Source organism: Procambarus clarkii, chromosome 93, assembly GCF_040958095.1.
Source record: "Procambarus clarkii isolate CNS0578487 chromosome 93, FALCON_Pclarkii_2.0, whole genome shotgun sequence".
NCBI classification, from domain to species: Eukaryota; Metazoa; Arthropoda; class Malacostraca; order Decapoda; family Cambaridae; genus Procambarus; species Procambarus clarkii.
In genome coordinates this window covers 1,535,349-1,560,570 of record NC_091242.1, presented here as the reverse complement: position 1 = coordinate 1,560,570, position 25,222 = coordinate 1,535,349, and the positions used below count along the sequence as shown (strand labels likewise).

Genomic DNA, 25,222 nt, shown 5'->3' with positions numbered 1-25,222 from the left:
TTATTATATGGGTTGGTAAAGTGAGGGTGGTGGGTGATCACTAACCCAGATTGTAACCCCGCCCCCCTCCGCGACCCACAGGGAGAAAGTGAGAGGCTGAGGTGTTGGGCGTGCTCACGGGCGTACGCACGTGGGCCCACATGAACGTACTCGGCATGTACGTACGCCCACCTGCCCGAGTACACATAGCAGCGCAAGCGCAACGTTGTGGCCTGAAGGTTTGTGCAGTCGTGTTTAGCCATCTCTCACGCACAGGCGCGTTTACCTAGTTTGAGAAAGATGCAGGTATTTTGTTTCCAGTGAACAACAGTCTGCCGTTAAAACTGAATCGTTCTGGAAATATTGTAATTTGTGGTAACATTGCAAATAAGAAGATAGCTCTGCTGGGCTAGTCTTTTGTCAGTTTGGTATATGCTTTTGTTACCATTTTCGACGCCAAAGACTTCCTTTTCACCCCAAAATAAAACTTCATTCGCAAATGTAGTATTCATATATTTCTTCTTATTGGCCTTGACCGTCTTGCCTGTGCACATCTTGGATAATAATGTTTTCTTCAATTTTTGGACTCTATATTTGCATATACTCTATATACAAATTTGTATACTATATACTCTATATTTTCTCTATATTTGTTAATCTCATTGTCTATCAAATGTTCTAAAAATGCTGTACAGTATTGTTTAAATATGACAAACTCTAGTATGTGCCATAGACCTATCCCATATTACAATGCTTAGTTCATATTACTGTTAGACAAGTGAAAACTGTTTAGTCCAAGACCTTTGAAAAGTTTCGCCGTGGGCAGAGGCCGGATCCGTCCTAGCGAATGGTGTCAGTATTTAGAGATCAGTGGGGAGAAATCTTCATGGTATGGCGCCGACCTCCATGCGTGAGCATTATTCAGAATTTTGCCTCTGTGGTTGAAAGCATTTGGATTCGTTGTGGTTGAAAACATTTGGATTCGTTTCCTCCTTAAAAAAGTAGGTACTGGGACATTTCACTCTGGGTTGTTATTAGGTACTGATGATCTTTTCTTTCTGTATTAGGCTGTTTTTTTATATAACTGCACTTAATTGCTTTTGGGTGAATTGGAAATTAAACTTGAACAAGGTATTTAGTAGAATGGAATTGATTATTGACCAGACTTTATCAAGAACTATTTCATTATACAAGCATAAAATAGTAATACCTTATTGGTATTACTACCAATAAGGTAGTAATATTAGTAATACCTTATTGGTATTACTATTAGTAATACCTTATTGGTATTACTATTATTACTGCACGGGAGACATCTCCCGTCACGTAGGGTGCAGTCGCACCTCCACAGATTTCCAGTATCATCTATTGATACTGTTAATGGCTCAAAAGGGCCTCCACTTACGGGCTATTCATGCCCGTGCCACCTTTTGGGTGGCTTAATCTTCATCAATCAATCAATCACCTTATTGTGTATTCAGCAGCAATGACCTAGTTGTCGTACCATAGGTATTATAGACACTCATTTCTAAAGTGTTTAGCGAAGGAGCGGCTAGCGGTGACGCAAAGCCTCGTGAGGGTTGGGGGGGCGTGAAGTTAACGTTTCCTGGTGCTTGACTTCAGCCGTCAGTTTCCGGTAAAGGTGGTGGTGGTGATAGTGGCTGGGGTTGGGGATGGAGAGAGAGAGTGGGGGGGGGGGGGGTTACCGTCCCAGCTTCATTGTCAACTGGATGAGAAAGCTGCGGCAACCTCCTGCCCCAGCTCGAGAGCACTGCCGGGTCCACCAGCGAACACACACACCGCCCGCCATTTACGCACCCTCCTCCGCCTTTCCAGGCGCACTGTACGGTATACGCATTCACGTTTTAATGGGTATATTGATGTACTTTGTACGTGTAATGTACAGAGTGACACATTGCTTGGGTGTTTTGCAAGTGTCCGGCAATGGTCTTAGGGCATTGTAAAATATACAATTTAAGTTTTAGCACTTTAAGAGTATAGATAGCCTAATACGAATCATATTTATTTACATATAAATATGTACACATAAATCTAGATATATGTACTTTGTACAGTATTTACTAAGCTTATCCTCCACTAAGCTCACGTTACCCCACTCATAAGTGCAGGACAGCATTAATATGTATATATATAAAAACGTTTAACGTATTTTTAGGTCTGGAGTCCACTCATTTGTGGACTAGTTAAGTATACCTTCCACTGCCTTCCGCATGTGTTCCACTGATGTATGACTTTCATACTAAATTAAAAAAAAAATTGACTGCCATCTCCCATTCTGTCGGTACATCTTGTCCATCGATTGACTGATTGATGAAGATTAAGCCACCCAAGAGGTGGCATGGGCATGAATAGCCCGTAAGTGGTACTTGTCCACCTTTGTGTTTCCCAAGGAAAGTACCCAAAAGGAAAGCTGGAGCACAGAGTTGGCCAAGTATAGGGTTGGCCACCCTTCACTGAGTCAAGGGTGGCGGCCATCTGTTACCGGGTGTAGGGTGGGAGGTCCCAGCCTCTCACGTGAGTCACGCCTTGGACCGAAAATGTCCGAGTACCGCGGCCCGGAAACATCTTTCTCATGGCGGTGACCCTGGCGGCTATCGTGAAACGGCAACGGTTAGGCTAAGTAATGTTCCAAATCATTCCTATCACATCATTCACCCGAGTCTTAGTATTATTCAGCGGCACGAAATGTTAGTACGTGTACCTTCGAAATAATTGCTTGCGAACCTTCCTTTTTTGTGTGTGTGTTAATATTAAGCATGCCAAGGTTGTTAACGAGGGTCATTCAGCTGTAGTCAGTGTTGTATTTTATCATTGGCTGGGGGACCAGTAGCTGGCATCACTGCTCGTGAAAGTGGTAAGGGGCTTAATGAGATTTGCAAAGGACTCTTGCATTTATGGTAATGTGCTCTAAGGGTCAATATACCCTGTCTTAAATGTTGAATGCTGCAACACACTGCTTTTCGACAGATTTGTTTATACAAAGATGTGTACTTGAGTGGCTAATTAAACTCGTTTACTCTTCGTAATTTGGTATCCTTCGTTGGATAGCAAAATATACCCTTGGGTGGGGGGAGGTAATTGTGAACTAGGAAGTAGTAGTAGTAATATTAACAGTATGTGGCAACAGACGTCCTCCTGAGTGGGACGCGCTTAGAGAAGGTTCGACGCTACAAGGGAAAACGGAAGTAACGACAGGGACGCACTGTGATCACAGTCGCTTGGCCTAGAGCTGCTCTGCGAGAAGGTTATACGGTGCACACCATACTCGCCACTATGGCACAATGCGGTACTGCCCATTTGAGCGTGTTTGTTGTCCCGGTGGGACGTTTCGCGTAAAAATAGCCTCTATGACCGTTAATCAGAAGGGCGTTTGCACTGTAAACGTAAGGCGTCAGAGGCAATGCCTTGGCAGACATAGCGGTGAAAAAGACCGTTGCTAGGAATCGAACGAACGTTCAAGGCTGGCGCGGTAGTTTGGGCGGGGAAAAAACGCGCGCAAAATAAACAAAAAGTGAGATAATAAATGATAGGAAATAATGTCCTGATGTTTAACACGGTCATATAATATCATCAAAACGGTAAGTTGTGTGTGTGTGTGTTCACTAGGTTGTTTTAGATTCAGCTACTTAGAAGAAAAGTTCCAAAGTAGCACGGACTATGGTGAGCCCATTGTGGACTTACCTGGCACAGGAGCGAGGCTGTAACTGCGTTCACTAGGTCTTCTAGCCACATTATAACCAAGCAAATTACAGCACGATCACACATTTTTTCTCACTTCCTTGGGACATAATTATAGATTTATAGACTAAATAAACCATACATTTATAGACTAAATAAACCAAGTCTTGGGAATACTTATTAAATCGAATTGATGTCAAGTGGTTAGAATATATATTGTATGTACCCCCGTTATTTCTGCCCGAAACGCTGCGCGTACTAGTGGCTTTACAAGAATGGAATTACTATGCTATGTGTGGCTCTCTTGAGCCATTACCAGTATCAAGAGCTGATACTGGAGATCTGTGGAGGCGCGACTGCACCCTGCGTGGCGGGAGATGTCTCCCGGACCAAATGGTGACCAAATGGTGTCACAATCCCAATTTACCTTGTATATATAAAAATAAAGTATGCTTCCTTGTTCGCGTGGACGGGAGCATGTGTGCGTGTGGTGGCCTCCATAGGGAAGCTCTCACCGGGATCTCGAGGTGATGGGTAGACGAGGGGTTGCGGGTTTTTGTGCCGCGGGGAAAGCTGCTGGCTTGAGGCCCCGTTTCCCAGCAGATCTGTGCCACAATTTTTAATCTGTGCCAGTGTTCACATACGTCTGCGCCGCGAGAGTAGAACACCCGGGTACAGAGGCCAGATTCACGAAAGCACTTACGAACCTGTACATCTTTTTCTCAATCTTTGGCGGCTTTGTTTACAATTATTAAACAGTTAATGAGCTCCGAAGCACCAGGAGGCTGTTTATAACAATAACAACAGTTGATTGGCAAATTTTCATTCTTATAAACTGTTTAATAAATGTAACCAAAGCCTCCAAAGGTTGAGAAAAGATGTACACGTTCGTAAGCGCTTGCGTAACTGCTTCGTGAATCTGGCTCCAGGTCAATACTCTTACCTATAATTATTTTTAGCAACAAATTAATATATGCTTTTGTCTAAGCCCCCTTTTTTTAGAATTAGCGTGCCTCGGGTTTTTTACATTTTAAAAATAATCGCTAATGAACGTCCGTGTTTAGGGGTAAGATTGGCACTCCTTGCAAGGTTAGATTAGATTGCCTTGCGATGATTTCGAGGCTCAACGTCCCCGCGGCCCGGTCCCCGACCTGGCCTCCTGGTTGGTCGTCTGGTCAACCAGGCTGTTGGGCGCTGCTGCTCGCAGCCTGGCGTATCAATCACAGTTTAGTTAATCAGGTATCCTTTGGAGGTGTTTATTAAGTTCTCTCTCTTGAACACTGAGAGGTCGGCCAGTTATGTCCCTTATGTGTAGTGGAAGCGTGTTGAACAGTCTCAGGCCTCTGATGTTGATAGAGTTCTCTCTGAGTACCTATTGCACCTCTGCTCTTCAACGGGGGTATTCTGCACATCCTGCCATGCGCAGAATACCCCCGTTGAAAAGCAGAGGTACAATAGGTACTCGGAGAGAGAAATCTTATTAGTTCAGACAAGTCTTTAGGTAGACTCCTTCACGAGCTCGTCACAGATCGTGTTAGGAAGGTAGCGTATATCTCCCATATTTGGCTTGACATTTGTAAACGAATTGTTTTTATGGTATGGTCTTGGGTGCACGAGAGGACATTCAGAATGCAGACATAATGTACAAGTTTCAGCAACGCCCTCGGCGAATGTGGCCATGATGTAATACATCATGGCCACGAGTGCATAATATATGCACTCGTAAAATGTGCATAATGAGCTTAACGAAAAATAAGGAAGTGAATCTTCCACTTCGAATATTATAATTCCTCCAGGAGGGGGGTGGGTGGGGGTAGACAGCCCCTACGACCCGGAAAACAGTATAGCGTTTTATACTCCAGGTATAAAAACCTATGGTCGTTTCGGTTAAATATTGGTTTAAACTTGAAACAGAAGACCACCTAGTTACGGTCCCAGAGGAAACCTTTTAAGTGAATCAGTTCTGACAACCCTGACTCGTGGAATAGCAGCGAACAAAGGTAAAATTGTGAGGCCTCTATCATGAAAAGTTGTCTTTCGGGATTAGGTATTTGAATCAGAGCAACAGTATCCACTGAGGACACAGACCCCCCAGTCAATGTAGTTAGGTCTTCCAGCGCGCTAAAGAAAAGTGTGCAGTTACATTGTAATAAGATCTTACGTTTAAATTCAACAGAATACTGTACCTTGCATTAAGTGTATGATGTTGGACGATACGAACTTTACAATAATTAGTATGCCAAGCCAATGTTAGTATGTATTATGAGAAACTCAGTGTCGAACTAACCCGCTAACCCGCTACGTAGAGAAAACTACGAATTTATACCTGAAAAATATTATGATAGGCTAGTTCAAAATATATACATACTAAGAGATCTGAAGGTTATCCAAATGTATAAAATCACCCCTTTTAAAAGTACGGTGCAATAATTGTACCGAGATAATTCTATAAGCATTAGAGGCCTAAAGTTTTTCGACACCGGCGCTCTAAATATAAGGGCGCATAACGGGCCCATCTCCGGCTCCTAGTAGACGTCTATGCGAGGCTGCGAGCACCTGCGGCAACCCTGCGGCCTTGTTGGCTGCAGGGTACAGTGATCCCAGTAACCAGCTCGGGTTATAATAACTCCAAGGTAATCGGGAAGTTACCTTAGGGGCTATTCATGCCCGTGCTACCTCGTGGGTGGCTTAATCTTTTATCAATCAATCGGGAAGTTACCAGAAGTCTGATAGACGTTGAACTGGATAAATTTATTTTATTAATTGGTACTAATTATTCGTATTTTGTAAATTTTGAATTCCCATGATTTTGACTGGAATATTAAGTATAAAAAAGCATGAACAAATGTTCACGCGCGGGTAAGCGACTATTAATAGGCCATATACGGTATTCAATTTTAAAGACACTATTTACGCTTTGATTTTAATTAATTTTGGTGTTTATTTTACATTTTATTTTACAGTTTATTTTACATACATCACAATGTGACAATCCATTAGTGGGATTATTTTCCCAGGGCAAGTCTTCTATTCGCTCTTAATGCTCTTTTGGTTAATGTAAATATATTAATCACTGCGGTCTGACACTGCTGTTTAAGCCTTTCAATTTTTGCAAAGCCAATCGCATGATACTTTGGTGTTTAAACAAAGTTCTTGTCATTAGTTTTTTTAACACGTTAGATAAAACAAACACACGCACGCGACCGCACAAGACAACCTTCTTGCCTGTTCACACCTTCACATTCGGGTTTCAAGGATCACAACTTTAGTTACGGTAAGTTAGGCTTTTTGGCATGGATAGCTATCTTGGCCCAGTGGCAACTTCTGCGCAACTGAGCATGTTCTCTAGTTCTGAATTCTCACATAGTCCTCACAAGGAACGACAATAACTATATAATTAAAAAAATTAGATTGAGAGAGAGAGGCGCATAATTAAGCTCACTGTAGAAATTTAAAACGTTGATTTCATTAAGGTTTGATTATTTTAATAGGCAGTACTTTTAAGATAATTGGGACCCTATGATGATATATGTAGCAAATTGGCATATTTATCCACCTTTAATACCAACAAATTACAGACCATTGGGAAGACTCGCAATTGCTTGTTAATATCACTGTGAAATATCAATTAACCTAATTATTTTTTCATCTTCCCGAGTAGAGGGAGTGGGGAGGTCTATAATTAAAGGCATAACACCAGACTTATAAATTAACCTACAAGATCTGTCTAGCAGTTCTGTAATTTAAAGCATATACTTTGTAAAAGTTTCCTTTCGGAAGGTAATATACGTCCCCGAGATTGTGCTGTGACAAAGACACCTGTTTGGTAGGCTGGTTAACCAGACTGTTGAACAGATCTACAAGGGCTGTGATGAGGGTTCGAACCTACGCACTGGATGTTCCCAGAAGCGCCTTGGGTTCGAACCTCATCACGGCCCTTGTGGACTTGTTCATGCCCAAATGAGCTTGAAAAGTCCATCATCACCTAACCAGTGCAACATAATGTCTTTCGGTTTAGTTAAGTCAAGAAAAGTGACTATTTCTACACAAATACTTCCTTTAAAATCTGTGTTGTTATATTCTGTACACTTGTATCATCAGCATACATATTTGTTATGTGTTCTCTACTCAAAATAGAGGCACAGGGCGACGATGGGAACTTAAATTGTGTTTCACTATTTATAATGGAACTATTTTTTATACCACGTTAACAGGAATAAGAGGAAGCGAGGGAGATTCCACCCCTTAAAACAGTTTACAAAAATTAGCTCTCGTTTTGCATGTCGTTTAAACGAATATTATTATAATATTTGTTTGGTATTATTAGAAAGACTAAACAGAGTTCTATATATTTTCTAATGCAAATTTTGATATTTCGTATTAAGTCAGTAATCAAGCGTTTTCGTTTGATTTAAAAAAAAATCGCATAATTAGATTAACTTTTCATCATTTATATTCGTAACTTTGTAAATCTTGTTGATTTGTGTACCTGCCAATGATTCTGGGGATCAACGTCCAAGCGGCCCTGTCGCTGACCAGGCCTCCAAGTTGGTGGTCAGGTCAACCGGGCTGTTCAACGCGACTGCTCACAGCCTGATTGATCAGGTATCCTTTGAAGATATATAGTAAGACGTTTCCATAAAATTCGCATAACAACTAACAGAAGATGTAAGAATATAGTTTTTTAATTTTTTCCCGTAAAAAATTCGTTCATAAATTCTTTTCAATTAAGTATTTACTTTCAAACGATTTGTCCAAAATGAATCGCTTCTTTCCATAGCCAAAAAATCTAATTATCTTCGTCGACTTAAAAAAAATAATTGAGTTGTTAGATTTCTTTAAAATAAATATCAAATTGTAGCTAAGAATCTAGATTTTTCTTAATTATTAATTATTAATTAATTAAAGCATTAATTGTAGACAAATTTGGAAAAACACTGGATCTGGCCCATTAATTTAATCGCATTTGCAGTTGGTGAAACTGCTCAGTTTTTCAAGCAAGGCTTATCTGCGTACCAACGAATTCAAGACAACTCCCAGAAGCGAACTCTGAACGGTAATAGATCCTTAATGATATGACGTGAAGGACATTTTACGATACATGTATAATAATATTTTAAGTGCAGAATGTTGACGAGAGGAAGCATACAGCAACCTTTTGATAATTAGGGCGCTTGGTACAATTAGAGCGTTACTAGGTAACCGACCACACTAAATTACCTTGAGAGTATTTGTGGGCCTCTCCAAGCAACAACCTGTTTGACCACGTTGTCCGAGGTCAAGCTTGACCCCAAGGGGAAGTTAAATTTAGCAGAGAGCAAAATGACAAATGTGATAACCCAGTTAAAAGATTTAATAAAAACAAATTTGTATTTCATGGCGGTGTGGCGAAAGTCGCACATTTGACATTAAAACATGGCAAATTATATGAACCCCATAAATGTTGCTCTCTAGTCAAGATGTGTCAAACAAGTGGGATGTAATGGGTGAGGATTGAGGAATATTTGTTATTTAATTCGGGTCTTCGTCGTTTCTAATCACTGATATTGATACAAATGTGTTTGTATGAAAATAGGTCTAATGTGAAGCTGTGACTTGTCTACTCTAGACTACTTGTTAACATTTATGGAAAGATTTAAGGAATTGCGTGCATTATTGGGGAACGTTTGCCCCCAGTGAGTTGTAGTTTGAAGGTGAAGGGACGACGACGTTTCGGTCCGTCCTGGGCCATTCTCAAGTCGATTGTCACAATCGACTTGAGAATGACCCAGGACGGACCGAAACGTCGTCGTCCCTTCACCTTCTAGTGTGTAGTCTGGTCATCCCTGTAAGGTGTAAAGTGTCGTGTAGTAAGCGTTGGCGGGGTATGGTAATATGTAATGCTCGGTGTACTAACTTGAACTTGTTGTTTCAGGTGTGTAGAGTGTGGGGAGGCGGGTCGGGGTCGGGGCTGTGCTGGGCCGCGTCAGCCGCCACGGTGGAGTCGCGAGGCGGGAGCTCCGGCGGCGTGTCGGGGGCTCTGCCGCCTCAGCCCCACTCCAATAACAACCCCCCGCCCCCGCCCCCGCCACATCAACCCCCGCCACAGCCTCCTCAGCAACCTCACCAACAGCAACAGCCTCACCAACAACAGCAACCTCAACAAGCACAGCCTCAGCCAGCCATCGCAGCAGCCGCTCTCCCAGCTGCTGGTAATAACGGGCAAGCACAGCACGCCCAGCAGCAGCAGCAGCAACCCCAGCCAGCGCCTAACGCAGGCAACGCTCATCAACCTCATCTCCCTCAGCAGCATCAACAGGCGGCGGCGGCAGTTGCAGTAGTTGCGGCGGCGGCAGCAGGTGCTCCTCAGCCCCACCAAGGGCCGCCGCCCCTGGCTGCGGCAGCGGCACACGTGGCCGCACCTCACGCGGGTGTCCAGCAGCAGCAGCAGCACCCAGCCGTGCCGCATCAGGCCCATACCCCCCCTGCCCACCACCCAGCTTTGGGTATGTAATACATTGCAAATATTGGAAAAGAACTTCCTTCAAGTCCTTTTCCACCTCTGAAACTGCCTCTTTTTTGTTTCTTCTTCTTTAGAGTTTTTATTCATTCGCTTTTTAAGTATTCGCCTTCAATCAATTATGAAATATTTAATTGTAACATTGCTGCATTAATGGAATTGCATCTGGTGCAAAGTATTGCCGCTCTTAAGGAATGCTGTCTTTATTATTGCTGCATTGTCCTGTCAAGAATGCAATAACTGTATTCTTGACATCTATAAAGTAAGAACATAAGAACAAATGCAACTGCAGAAGGCCTATTGGCCCATACGAGGCAGCTCCTATTTATAACCTATTTATATTTTATTTGGTTCAGTAACAGGGTTGTTGATTTGTGGAACCAATTGCCGCGTAACATTGTGGAGGTGGGGTCCGTCGATTGTTTCTAGCATGGGTTGGACATGTATATGAGTGGGATTGGGTGGTTATAAATAGGAGCTGCCTCGTATGGGCCAACAGGCCTTCTGCAGTTGCCTTTGTTCTTATGTTCTTATGTTATGTTCTTATAACCACCCAATATACTTGTCCAACCCGCGCTTGAAACAATCGAAGGACCCCATTTCCAGCACGTTACGCAGTAATTGGTTCCACAAATCAACAACCCTGTTACTGAACCAGTATTTACCCAAGTCTTTCCTAAATCTAAACTTATCCAATTTATACCCATTGTTTCGTGTTCTGTCTTGTGTTGATACTTTTAATACCCTATTAATATCCCCTTTGTTATGTCCATTCACCCACTTGTAAACCTCTATCATGTCACCCCTAACTCTTCGCCTTTCCAGTGAATGCAACTTAAGCTTTGTTAATCTTTCTTCATATGAAAGATTCCTAATTTGGGGAATTAACTTAGTCATCCTACGCTGGACACGTTCAAGTGAATTTATATCCATTCTATAATATGGCGACCAAAACTGAACTGCATAATCTAAATGGGGCCTAACTAGAGCAAGATATAGCTTGAGAACCACACCAGGTGTCTTGTTACTAACGCTGCGATTAATAAATCCAAGTGTCCGATTTGCCTTATTACGAACATTTATGCATTGATCCTTTTGTTTTAAATTCTTACTAATCATAACTCCCAGATCTCTTTCGCAATCCGACTTCGCAATCTCAACACCATCTAGCTCGTATCTTGTAACTCTATCATCATTACCTAACCTCAGAGTAGGTTAGTCTGGGTATTGTTAATAAGGTATTTGGTAGGTGAGAAAACTAAGGTCATCAGAATACCTTTGTAATCTGACACTAAAACTATTTTATTCCTAGGTAATAAAGTGTTATTTTCCCGATTGCTTATGCCTCCAAAATATAGAAAATAGCTAATGTTCACCCTCAACTTTGCTTTGAAATTTGCCTAAGTCAACTTCAGGGAAAACTTTCTGCTTGCCTGAATAAATTGTCAAACCCTTGCATAATTAAAAACGAATAATAATATAATTTGCCACTGCAAGTGTGGCATAAACAGCAATGTTTGGGGTGAGATGCGTATTGATAAGACTGTGCACTGACCAGCGGTGACCTTGTGTTGCAGTGGGTCACGCTCACTCAGTTCACGGCGGCGGAGGAGGAGCAGGCCACGTGTCTTCAGGAGGCGTCAGCATGTCGGTGTCCCGGGTTCCTTCCCCTCTCCCTCCAGAGAATAATATGCCTGTAGCTGAGAACTGGTGCTACACTCAGGTATGTCACGTACAGCCGTGTTCTCTCTCTCATTCTCACCATTCATTAATTCTGTCTATCGCTCGCTCTCTTTCCTATTGATAAAGCAAGCTTTTCTCTTCTCACTTCACAAACCGCACTACTTCCAATCATTTTTCAGTATTGCATAGCCCCGTTATCTTTTTCCATATCACTTCTCACGTACCCTTTTTCTCTTTCCAATGTCTTAAGGTTCTGTATTAACAAAATATTTTTTTTACCCTATTCTCTATCTTTCCAATTTCCAGCCCTCTTTTCTATCTCATTAACACCTTATTTCCTGCCATCGTTCTACCCCGATAGTTGTTCTTCCATTCCCTTTCTTTTCTCCCTTCTTCCTATTTTACGCCTAACGCCATCTCCCAGTCATGAGGATTTTGTGCGCGCGCGCCTGCGTTTTCCTGTTTATTCTTGCCTATTTGGGTCTAGGTAGTAAGTTCCACCTCTTGGGCTGAGTCTTCTAGCAATTGTTTTTTTTTATTGGTGCATTGGTGCAACCACAGGACTATCTTAATATATTTAATCAATATCTGCAGCTTAATTCATCACCTCGTATGGTGTACTCGTGAAATTTCAGAAGAAAGAGAGAGAGAGGGGGGGGAGGTCCGTTGCCATGGTAACAGATGATACAGCATCTCCCTCCCCATCTTAGGCGCGCCGGAACGACCATCTCCGGTGCACAACGCACCCTCTCTTGGGAGGAAGCGGGGAGGGGGAGGGGGATGCAGTGGTGGTTTATCAGGTCGAGTTAAATGCATGTTTGTTGAGGGACTTGAGATAGGGAATAAATGGCAGTGGAATAAAACATTGAGAGGCAGTTGAGGTGGGCAGCAGTGGAAGTACAGGCTTGTGGGGGTAGGAACCAGGGGAGGGGTATAAATTAGGGGTAGGTAGAGCAAAATTGTTATTATTTATGTTCGGGCTAATATGTTAACCACGATTAATTCTCCCTACAGGTGAAAGTAATCAAATTCAGTTATATGTGGACCATCAATAACTTCAGTTTCTGCAGAGAGGAGATGGGAGAAGTTCTTAAGTCCTCTACTTTTTCTGCCGGTGCCAATGACAAACTAAAATGGTGAGTAATCATCACCCAAAAAAAAATGTGTAAATATGACGAAGATTATTTTCTTTACAGTGCCCGCACACGATCACATGTGAATGCAGTTGGCAAGTTCACGTGTTTTTATGTTTTTAATATTCAAACTTTCAAGATTGAAATAATGAGGTAACTAGCCAGAGAAAACCTATTCACTGGTGGCGCAGGGTTGAGTAACTGTTGCCACCTGGAGGCGGCGACCCTCGTCTGAGAGGTGGAGTCATGTTCATCTCACTTTGCCCAGGAAACTTGACAGTCGAATCGCAGTTGTGCGAGTTTCTTAGTGGTTAAAATATTGCTTGCCATTAATATTTTTAATGTGTTTTTTAATGAGCTGTTACTTTGAATGGCGATTTTATTCTTGGTACGAGTTGGAATGTGAGATAAGAAAGTTTCGGTAGTGTTTATTCTTGATCCGCAACCCTTTATTTTGTTAGTCTGAGGTGATTCGTATGTCCAAGACGTACTTTAAATTTTCTCGCCATATATAATATCCTAGCCTAAGATTGGCTAGACTCTGAGCGAAGACTAAAGACATTTGGGTTAATAAACACAAATTGATGGTACACGAAGTGCGGTACTTTGCTGTATTGCTAATACGTGCATGAAGTAATTTGAATTATACGGAACAGGTTATGATGCAAATAACTAGTCTCGCTGCTTATCGGAATAATACAAATATATTTAAACAATTAAGGTATTATATTTATAGATCATAGCCATTGCGAACAAATTCTGGTTAAACTTCAGGAAATTTACAAAAAAAAATTAAGATAAATTTTCCACATGGCATTGGGGGATTAATGGCCCAGAACACCCTTAAAGAGAAGCTAAAAATACAAGTTTATGCAACGTGGCGCATTCATTGTGTGCCTGAAGGGTTTGATAAACAAGAGTAGCTAAAGCGCACTTGAGGTAGGCAAGATTGAAGAGTGGGCAGGATGAGGCTAGGGCCTTGTCCGGCGAGATTATAGCACGGGGGCGTCAAGGTTATTGTATCAAGGGCAATACTCACTACCCCCCTCAACACCGGTTCACTCCAAGGGATATATGCCTGACTTCTCGTCAAGATTTTTACGTCGGCAATATTCCCAATCCTTCATCCTCGGTGGACATCAAGGGCAAAATTCCATACTCTTAAACCACTCGTTTTCGTCAAGGGTAATATTCCCAACCCCATTGCCAGCAGTTTACAGAAAGCGCAATATCCCCTACCCCTTGCCACCAGTTTAAGTCAAGAATGACATTAAGTCAATGAATGACATTAAGTCAATGAATGACATAAAACGGGCTCACCATAGCCCGTGCTACTTGGAACTTTTTGTTCTTGAAAATCTTTAACAAAAATAACAACGTCAATAATGTAGTCTGCATTAGAGTTTAGGTTCTTCAAGTCACCTCCTCCAGTCTTTAATATAATGCTCTCTAAGAATTTGTTAGTGTTATTAGCATTAGAAAAATTAGTATTGTGCCAATAAGAATTGTAATTGAATGTTGAACAACAGTAATGATCCACCCAATTTGTACTTTATTTACAAATAATAATTTAGTACTTTATTTACAAATAATAATTTTTAATAAACAAATAGAAAAAAATATCATTTTATTATTCAACTTGCACAGTTGCCTTAAATTTATCATGTGGTAGCAGTGCACAAATGTATGTCACAAGTCTTTGATAGAATCATTTTCAATTTCAGGTGTTTACGTGTGAACCCAAAGGGTCTGGATGAAGAAAGTAAGGACTACCTTTCTCTTTACCTTCTATTGGTGTCATCCAATAAGTCAGAAGTTAGAGCCAAATTCAAATTCTCTATACTCAATGCTAAGAGAGAAGAAACTAAAGCTATGGGTAAGTGTCCTCTTCTTGTGGAATGTTGCGCTCACTCGTGTGATTTGGTTATACTGTTCTGTATTGTAGTTTTTATCAGATTTGGCTATACTGTACAACAATTTGTGTAACTTCTATTCAGTACTGTATATGAAAATACTTGACAACTAAATGCTATTCAGTCCTGTTAGCAAGTAGTAAGCAAGTCCTATTGTAAATTAAGATAATATATAAATTAGATTTGAAAAATTGATGGATTTAATGTTCATATGTTTATTACATAGCTTTAATAATCATTTAAATTCATATAAAGCTATTTTTCTGTACTTGAAGACAGTACAGTAGTTAACCTTGTTAACTCAGTCTTTGTTGATTTTATTTTAAATGGTCATATTAGCCAAAATTATCAGGACTGCTTTTTTTTTAAGAGAAAGCAGTTTACTTTAAAATTATGACTTCATGTGCTGTATATTTTGTGGTTTTAGGATCTTAAAAGTTAACTGTTATAACTGTTGTTAACAGTTAACTGTTGTTAACAGTTAACTGTTGTTAACAATTAACTGTTGTTAACTGTAAAGTTAACTCATACTGATATGTTAAAATTAAAAATGTGCATTACAGTACTAGTAATTGCCATAAATGGATAAGTTAAAAGGCAAATAATCATTTACATCAATTTTATTATTATTATTATTATTATTTCAGAGAGCCAAAGAGCATATAGATTTGTGCAGGGAAAGGACTGGGGCTTTAAGAAATTTATACGGAGAGATTTCCTCTTAGATGAAGCCAATGGGTTGTTACCTGATGATAAATTAACTCTATACTGTGAGGTAAGTTTGGCCTTTATTTATTTTTCAGCTTGTCACATTAACCTAAAGTTTCACAAAAGTTTGCCCATGCAGATTCTGGCATTTATTTTTTAATTGTATCTCTCTGAAAATCAATGGCATTAAAATTATCAGCCACGGATTATTTTCTTGGGGCTTTGTGAAAAAAATAGTTTGTATAATTTAGATTTAAATAATTGTCTTAACCTTTACTAATCTCGTTAAGACTTTCTTAGTTCAACTACCAGTGTTTTATTAAGATTTTATTACAGTAGAGCAGCAACCTTTCAGATATTCAGGATATTCCATTGAAAGACAGATTTGAAGATTGGTGATATCATTCAGCACTGAGATTTGGGCAGAGAAAGAGGGTTTGATTTGGGCATTTTAGAGAATTTAGCGTAGACTCATCCATACAATAGGTATGGTACCAAGTTGTTTTGGATTGAAAAAAAGGTGTCTAAACAAGAAACTATAATTTTTAAGATTTACCTTTCAATTGGTAACTGGGAGTTTTGCAGGCATAAGTTCACCAAAATCTCAATGGGAGACAAAACTTTGAAAACTGTTACTGAAAGAACATTGCATCTCTAGGTTAATTCAGACTTTATCATTATCTAATATCACATGTATTTGGGATGAGAAATTAACATTTGGTATTACTACATAAGCAAAACTCCCATCTTAAGAAATATCTTGTTAGTCACTTAGTTTTTTATACAATGCTAATTAGCATATATACAATTTCTTCTGTCCTCCATGGACAGAGGTTAGTGATCTATTAGACTACATACAAATTACTGGGCTAGTTGCAATAATGAATGAAAAGCTTATTAAACTAGAAGAAATGGATATTCCTGGCTTTATCCAATAGTAAATAGTAAAATTTATAATACTGTAGTTGATGCTCTACTGTAGTAAATGAAACTAGTCATAATAATGGCTTCCTCTGTGCATCCTCCCTGAAGATCCAATGTGCGCAGGTCTCGGTGGTTGCAGACAGCGTGAACATCTCGGGGCAGAGCAATGCTATACACTTCAAGGTTCCTGACTGCCGGCTTTCTGATGATCTCGGGGGTTTATTCGAGTCTCAACGGTTTTCTGACGTGACGCTTTCAGTATCTGGCAGGGAATTTCAGGCACACAAAGCTATTCTTGCAGGTAAGCTGATATTATTTGAATAATCATTTACCTGTACTGTATTTAGTTCCAATTCACTAGATTTTCATGCACTGCTTTCTACATGTAAATTTTTCACAACATTCAACATATCTCAACATATCTCTGCCAGCTCTATACATGTGCATTACTCTTCAAAGTTCTTCTCTATTACACTAACTTGGTCATGTGGTGTTTCCAAGTAAATTAATGCCATTTAAACCTTAAAATGTCCTGCACAACTTGTTTAAAAGCCGAGCCAATTTAGGTATCCCATTCATGCACCCTTTTCTACAATAGAACCCATCTTGCTCATCACTGGTAAACGTCTTACTGTATCCATGTGTTATTCAGATAGCTACAATTTGCCCACTACAGTTTGTTGACTAATGTCTGTATAATTCTTACTTTCTAAATTCTGTATTGTTATGAAGTGTTACTGCAGTAGTTGTCTCGCTGTTGTCTAACACAGAACTACTGTACTATCTTGTGTCTTCTGGCAAAATATCCTCACCCCCTTATATTCCATTTTCCTGCAACATTTAATAATTTCTACATATTCCTCGTCAACATAAGTAACCTACCCACGTTTTTGCTATATAAGTAACGTATTTGCATCTCATGGATTAATTCCATTCATTATACTTTCAAAGTATTTCTTTTAATCTCTTCACCATTCTCTTAACCTCTCGCGGGGACACTAAGCCCCGGAAGCACCTCAAGGTAGCCTCAAGGTACCATTAAACATTCTCCCATGTGTCTTTAACATTCCCATTTATCTGTCCACTTGTCAACCTTCTGCAATTCTCACCTTATGCATTTACATAATACAGTAAATTCAGTGAGTAATTTTTGGGTTACAAGTTATTTACTTTGTTGCTAGTGTTCACATTTAGACTTTGGTATACACACAATGAGAATGTGTAGTACTGCACCCTGTATTGCTAGAAGTATAGTACATAAGTGTTTTGATTAGCTATTTAGTGGCAGCTTAGAAAGCTAATGAATTAAATAAAAAACTAACATTGGAGGGTTGTAGTTTGCTTACTGCACCTGTCCCTATAGCAATGCTTCAGGGCTGCAATGTGGGAAAACCTTATACTAGCCGATTTGTGCCAATTGAGCTTAAGGTTATGTGGGGGAAAATTACATGTTTGGGACTTAAATTTTGTTTATTTTTTTTACATCCTATATACATGCAACAATAAAAATAGCGAAGGTGAAGGAAAGACCCAATACATGTGTAAGTGTATTAAAACCAATTTTTTGGATGCAACCTAAATCCTTGCACAAGGTGCTGTAAATAAATTTGGTTTTAATACACTTACACATGTATTAGGCGTTTCCTTCACCTTCTTTCAAGTAATACGGCATTGTTGTTTCTCGATGTAATTAGTGTTTTTGTAAGTACTGAAGCCATTTAGCCTACATTCAAAGTATAGATTTTTTCTTTCACAAACCACTTGGTAAATAATGATGGGCTTTGGACTGATGAGGTTGTGTGACATATTACTTGGAGAAGGGAAAATTGGCAGCAAATCATCACAGATTCAAGGTAGTATGGAATGAGCATAAAAAGTCAAGTTTAGTATTAATGGGCAATCTGAGAAGCATATGCATTGTTTTTTATATAGATAGTGATAAAAAATGTCACGAGAGATGGATAGGGGGAGAGAGAGAGAGATGGAGAGTTTGAATCTGTCAAATTGCAAGATTAAGAAGATATCAAGGTGGTTTTTACTTGCTTTTACTAAATGAATGGTTGGTGGTACACTACTGAAGTGTGTGAATTAAGGCAAATTTCAGAATGGGAGGAACAGAGGAAGACTGGCATAAAAGGGGTTTGGCGAGCGAGTGGTTGAGAAAGTTGAGGAAAAGTGTGTGTGGGACAACACTAGATATGGTAAAGGGGCAAGGCCGGGTGGAAGTGCTTTGTAAGAAGGGTATAAATGATTTGTATGTACAGTATTGTACAGTGTAATGCATTTTATGAGGGAGCACACTTAACGTGTAAAGTGGTGGTATGATGCTGCCGAGATGACTGTTGGTATGGTATTATGCTATATTCATGGTACTACAGTATACTGTTTATTGTATTGTAAATCGTGTCATGAATTGATGCATGATATCTTAATGATTTATTATTATTATCTATGATTTTTTTATATAATTTGTTACCTGTGATTTCCATTAACTATATTTCAAGTATTTTTTCTTCTTTGGGCTGATGCCTCTCCCAGTGAAAGTAGGAAATAGGATAGTGATTATATGCAAGTAGGAATGAGTTATCTTGGGTCACACTCGGATGTGGGATGAGTATACCGCCTTGATAACTAATAACAATAAATTTTTCAGCACGATCACCAGTGTTTGCTGCAATGTTTGCGCACGAAATGGAAGAAAGAAAACACAATCGAGTAGAAATTCAAGATGTCGATCATGAAGTTTTACGGGAAATGCTACGCTTCATTTACACAGGGAAAGCGACCAACTTAGAAAAAATGGCCGACGACCTTTTAGCAGCGGCAGACAAAGTGAGTTGTGCAGCAGTTAATAAAGAAAGTATTAGTTGCATATGTAGTGTGAAAGTAATTGGAGAAATGTCTGAGTGTGTTAATGATAACAGTTCCCAGAAAATACAGTAAGAAGTCAGTTTAGCAGAGGCTGAGGCTGAAGTGGATGCAGTAATCACACGGCTAAACAATGCAATACTGTATATGTGGTTCTATAAACGTAAATATCCAGTGTTGGCATTGGAGATGGAACTTGAACGAGTCATTGATGTTCATGACTTGGCTCAAATATCATATGAAGTCTTTAGATAAAATATATACAAGGCATCGGAGCATTTGTCCTTCATTGTCATGTATAGTATACCCCTTTTTATTTGTCTGGACACATCATAAGCAGTACAATTTTGAAGTTCATCAGTATTAGATATTTGTTTTATCACCTTAACCACCCATCCGAGTAAAGATTGTCTCCACTCGTGACTTTTGTATATCGGCTCTATAATTCGTGTATAGTACTCTCAAAGCATATTTAGCCATTTCTGCCTGACACATTCGGATTGATTGAATCCATGATCAACTAAATATCTAAAGTATTTGTAGCTAAATTATTGTTGAAAAAGTAATTTATGATTTAAACATTGAATATCGTTGATTAATTGTGCAGTGCTTACCTTAATACTTTCATGTTTAACTGTCTTTGTTAGTGTGTCATTAGGTTGCAATAGCATGGCTGAAAATCGGAAACCCAACCCACTAATTTTAAAATAAAGGAAATAACAGAGTTTTGTTCCATCTTGGACCATTATCAGGTCATGACACAACTTGATAATGGTCCAGGACTGACTGAAACATTAATTTTGTGTGTTTATTTACTCATTATTGCATGTAGCTTTTCCACACCACATGTTAGATGGAACACTAGAAAAATCATTATTTGAATTATGAATTGCATTGAAAATTTTGTGCAAAAGATACAATATCAAAGAAGAAAAGCACCAGACACTGTAACCGAGTCTAAGATTGTTGTATTCATGCTAGCACATAGACGCGTGATAGGTGGAATAATGTATACTAGATTGTGATTATAATAGTCAAAAGTTAGGAAAATCAATTGGAATTCTAGATTGAGACGAACAGAAATACTGTAGGTGAATAGCTAGCTGTAGAGAGAACTGTTGGTAAAATATTCAGTGTGATGAAATTAGATCTACTCGTGTGAGGGAGTTTATATACAATAATACATTCGAGATAGGCTGTGGCTTTCACCAGGAAATATGCAAACCACATTATGCAGTGCATGGTTCACATACAGCAGAACAAGACATTTTTGTTTACCTTCCATCTGCGACACATCCCCAATTTTCAAAATTGAGAGATGAGCTCGGTATAGAAAGTTTTTTAAGAAATTCGAGATCAGGGTGTTAGTGGGTTCTGTTTTATTAAATGTGTGGTTATTTTATAAACAGTAAAGCAAAATTTGGGTGAAAGGTCAGTTTGAAGTAAATGGTGGGTTGTTTGAAGATTTGTGGTGTACCAAGTTAGTAGTGATGATGAGATTTTGTATTTAAATCTTTTTTTCTGTCGAGATGAATACTTGCTCTTAATAGATTTAATTCAGTAGGTAGTCTTGATTAACATATTACAGAATTGAAGGACACTTTACATTGTGTTTTGTTGCTTCCAGTATGCACTGGAGCGGCTGAAAGTGATGTGTGAAGAAGCATTATGTACGAACCTGAGCACTGAAAATGCTGCAGATGTTCTAATACTTGCTGACCTCCATTCTGCAGATCAACTTAAAGCTCAAGCCATAGAATTTATAAATACGTAAGTGTGTCTAATACTGTACCTGCTTGATGTTTCATATTGTCTGACAGCCTCTTTTCTCTGTTGTATAGACTCTTTACCCTCTCCACTTTTATCTCGTAACTATGTTTACAATTTCATTTTAAGAGTGCAATCAACAATTGTAATTGTTGCATTTCATATTTATACTGTGTCTTTTGACATATTATAGGCATAGAAAAATGATACTTTGTGTACTATAAGAGGTGTGAGAATTCATTTGCAGTTCCTTTTTGTATTATTGCATACTAAATATGTATAGATTGAATAATGCATTTCTGCTTTGATTTTACAGACATGCAACAGATGTTATGGAGACCCAAGGATGGAAATCTATGATACAGTCGCATCCACATCTTATTGCTGAAGCATTTAGGGCATTGGCTACTCAACAAATTCCACCCATTGGGCCCCCTCGCAAAAGGATAAAAGCCAGTCCCTGAGTCTGGATGGCAACACTTCCAGATTCCCATTTGTAGGCTTGGCCGTTACCCCCGGCACCCCTGGCCTCCCCACCTGGCCACACACTCACACTTGGTCTGACTTAATTGGCTCTTTTTGATCTTCGGTGTAGCATACACCAGAAGAAAAAATTGCGTCATGGATCAGTGTTGCGAAGCTCCTTGCACTAATTGGAGTGAGTGGTGTTAAAAGCCAAGCTGTGTTCCAGGCCATGAGAAGACAGTGTGTGATGGTGGGGCCTGGTAGGGGGAACCAGGCCTCTCATCCCACCAGTCAACAGAGTACAATCAGGGGACAAAAGTCCCTGCCCACTCAGGTTGGTAGGGCTGCAGTCCCTCTACTGCGCCCAGTTGCTCCTGCCCCACAAAAAGTCCACCAAATGATCTCATTGGGGCCTGTGCTGCACACAAATTCCTTTTAAAAGCCACAAACTGCAGTGTGCAGGCACCTAACTCGGAAGTGCATGTGTGTCTTTGTGTAGATATCTGTGATTTAGCAAGTGATGGCCCAAAACATTGAACTCTTGCTTGAGTCTTGGACCTTCCACTCATTACTTTGCTAATTATTGTTGTTATTATGTGTGGCACTCTCTCGTCTTTCAAGCTAGCAAGCCAGGCTAATAGATGGAAAATGTAATACAGGCATTTCAGGGAGTTGAGGAAAGAAAACAATTGGAAAAAACAGAAACAGGAGCCTTGTTTTTTTAGTGACACCAAAGTAGCACCTTGGAGGGTTTAGTGATGTTTGCATTCTTCCCTCTGGGTCAATGTACTGTTGGCTAGTTGAAGCATCCTACTCCTGTGTTGTGGATAATTCAAATTTGTTATGTTTTACAGGAGGAACATTATGGATATCTTGGAAGCATCTTTTCTATGAAAAATCATCTGCAATGTACAACTTTACATTAGATTGAGCTTTTGTAGCTAGATGCAGTAGACAAGGTGTACTCTTGATTCTGAGAATTTATTAAAAGAAAGACAAATATGTAGTGTACAGTTACTTTAAAGTGTGCTGTCTTGATTCCACCGATTTCAGCTTAGGCTGATTTATATTTACAATATACAGTATGTATCAATAGCATCATTAAGCTTCACAGGGTATTCTCAGTCAATAACATGGAGCCTATTCAAGAATGTTTAGATGTTTATTAAAATGATTAGTGTGCAAAAGTATAAGGAAGTACTTGATTGTGTTGGAACATTTTGAATGAAGTGAGAAATAAAAGTGGATGGTGTAAATGAAAGTGTTTTGAAATTAAGATCATTTGTAGCAAGATTTTTTAATGTTTTGTTGTCAAGAATTTTGTGAGCTCCTGTATTTACCTGTGAAGAGCAGGCAGTGAACAATTTGTGCCATGGTGTAGCTTACGAGAACAACCCACCCAGACCAGCTAGAACATAAGTCTGTCATTTCATGTGTGTTCCGATTTATTAGAAATGCCCATATAAATGCTAGCTAGGCCACAAAATACCAATCTCAAATCTCCCAAAGAGTTTCACAAGCTGAATTGATAGCTTTGATCTGCATTAAGAATCCCAGTTGATTCATCTGCCGCCGTGCCATGTTATCCACCCAGCATCATTGTACTCATACGTTATGATTTGTTTACTGTAAACTTGTGCCAGATGTACCTCAGTTGCCATGAGTTCTAATGTTAGATTACTACTCATGGCTTGCTCATTCTGAAGCTCTCCTCTCTGACTAGTTGTTTTATGCTGAAATTTAGTGGTCAGCTTCATTGATATTTTGTTCCTGCAGCATTCTGCAGTATAGTTATTGGGCATCCCTAGTGATAAACTGAATTATGTTGACCACCAAATTATCAGCCATAATTACAACCCAATCATTCCTGTTGTAGCAAATCAAACTCATAAGCAAACTACAAGTTTGGTAACAATAGTCATGCAACAGTTCAAATATATGTTAATTTATGTAATTTCTAGTACAAAGTGAATGTCTTCTCATCTTCCATTTCCTTTTGCTTACTTCAGTAATCTGTGAATTCAGAAATATTTGGACAAGTTGGCTTTGTGCCACACAAATTTGCAATTTTCTTTAAAATATAAAAAATACTTTGATCATGTAATGTCCAGAATTGCCTGATGGTATTTAATAGGAATCTCAAGTCAGTTCTTGCAAGTAATGTTGTGTATCTGTTCTCAAATTTAGTTACCTAACTGATTAGATAGCAAAAAAGATAAAATACATTTGATAGAACATTATAAAGGGCTTCCACCCAAAGGATACCTTATTGACGTACTAGTGGTAGAATTGGATGTGCTCTGGCTAATGAGATAAATTTGACATTAATATTGATTTCCTTAAACACTTTGAACAATATTATTTTTAATTTATCTGGGAAATAGTTTTATTTTTATTTTTTTTTTTATAATATTTTTGTACATGGGTAAATGTCACTAACTGTAGGAGCTTGGTCAGAATAATGTCCCCATGGCCTTCCTCCTACCACCATAACTGACAGTGGGAAACTGCTCTGGCGAGGTTGTGTATTGGCCTTACACGCATAACTCCTGGACACTTAATGGAGCGCCATCCTGCTCATTATTATCCAAACTCATTGCCCCTCTTACAGTCGTGCATATCCTTGTCGAGTGTCCTAACTTCCTGGACGAACGTGTCTTGCTTCCCGACCATCCCTCGCGGTCACTTGTCCCTTGATAGAATTCTTGGAGAATCAGATACGTTTGATGTCATTCGCCTTATGCATTTCTGTTCTCGTACTGGCATCCTTAGTGATATTTAGAGCCCTATGATTGTCCCACACATTTGATGGTGCTACATAGCCTTCCCGGCTTGGTGCCTCCTTTTGATAATTACATTGCATTACATTAAATGCTTTCCATTTAGTTAATCTGAACATCTCATTATAATTGTTCCGAATCACATTGACCATGTTGAATGTATTCCCTGGAGACGGCTCATTTTATTTCTTTAAATACTGTATACACAACTGCGTAGAACTGGCTGCTTCATAGATTCCTTGAAAATATTTCACAATTACTGTAATCTTTGTTGAGATATATTTCATACCCCAAATTGGGGGAGGCTAAACATTAAATTTATTGTATCCAAATGGTGGCACGAGTGGTGGAGGCATGGTGGCTGGTCTGGGCTGGCTCTTAGTGTGTCGGCGCCCGGGTATGACATAAGTGTCTGCCGCCACACTGGTCCTGCAGGTCATGTGATGGTAGGCTCTGTGAGTCTCTACCTCTGTACTCTTACACTGAAGAACTCCCAATGAACCAATAAAGTTGGTTAAATGAACTGTTATTTATTTCCATAAATGTGTAAACTAAGAAATACCCTTGGACTATGAAATTGCCCATTAAAATACTGTGAATATTCTTCAATAGGCTGATAAATATATATATATAAAAAATAACAAACATTCATACATACATACATAAATATGTGAAACAAATATATGCGGACCAAAGAGCTGAAGCTCAATCCCACAGGCACAACTTGGTGAGCACATACATGTACACAAACATGAAAGTTATGCTCACCGGCTAATTTTTGCTTTTGGGACATTGTTATTTTAA

At 39.4% G+C, this 25,222-nt stretch overlaps 1 protein-coding gene across 4 annotated transcripts in view; it reads left to right on the top strand.

Annotated features, from left to right (window-relative positions):
• rdx (BTB/POZ and MATH domain-containing protein rdx) overlaps positions 1-24,941 on the top strand; it is a 61,218-nt gene extending 36,277 nt beyond the window's left edge. For 3 of the 4 annotated variants that reach the window (XM_045728714.2, XM_069319634.1, XM_045728717.2), the window contains exons 2-10: positions 9,593-10,163; positions 11,755-11,900; positions 12,875-12,996; positions 14,718-14,869; positions 15,554-15,681; positions 16,647-16,839; positions 19,192-19,370; positions 21,034-21,176; positions 21,490-24,941. In XM_045728714.2, the coding sequence (XP_045584670.2) occupies positions 9,593-10,163; positions 11,755-11,900; positions 12,875-12,996; positions 14,718-14,869; positions 15,554-15,681; positions 16,647-16,839; positions 19,192-19,370; positions 21,034-21,176; positions 21,490-21,637 (1,782 nt within the window). In that variant the 3' untranslated portion in view covers positions 21,638-24,941. The remainder of the gene's footprint in view (positions 1-9,592; positions 10,164-11,754; positions 11,901-12,874; positions 12,997-14,717; positions 14,870-15,553; positions 15,682-16,646; positions 16,840-19,191; positions 19,371-21,033; positions 21,177-21,489) is intronic. The other variant, XM_045728715.2, reaches the window with a different exon arrangement.
• Positions 24,942-25,222: the final 281 nt, after the last annotated feature.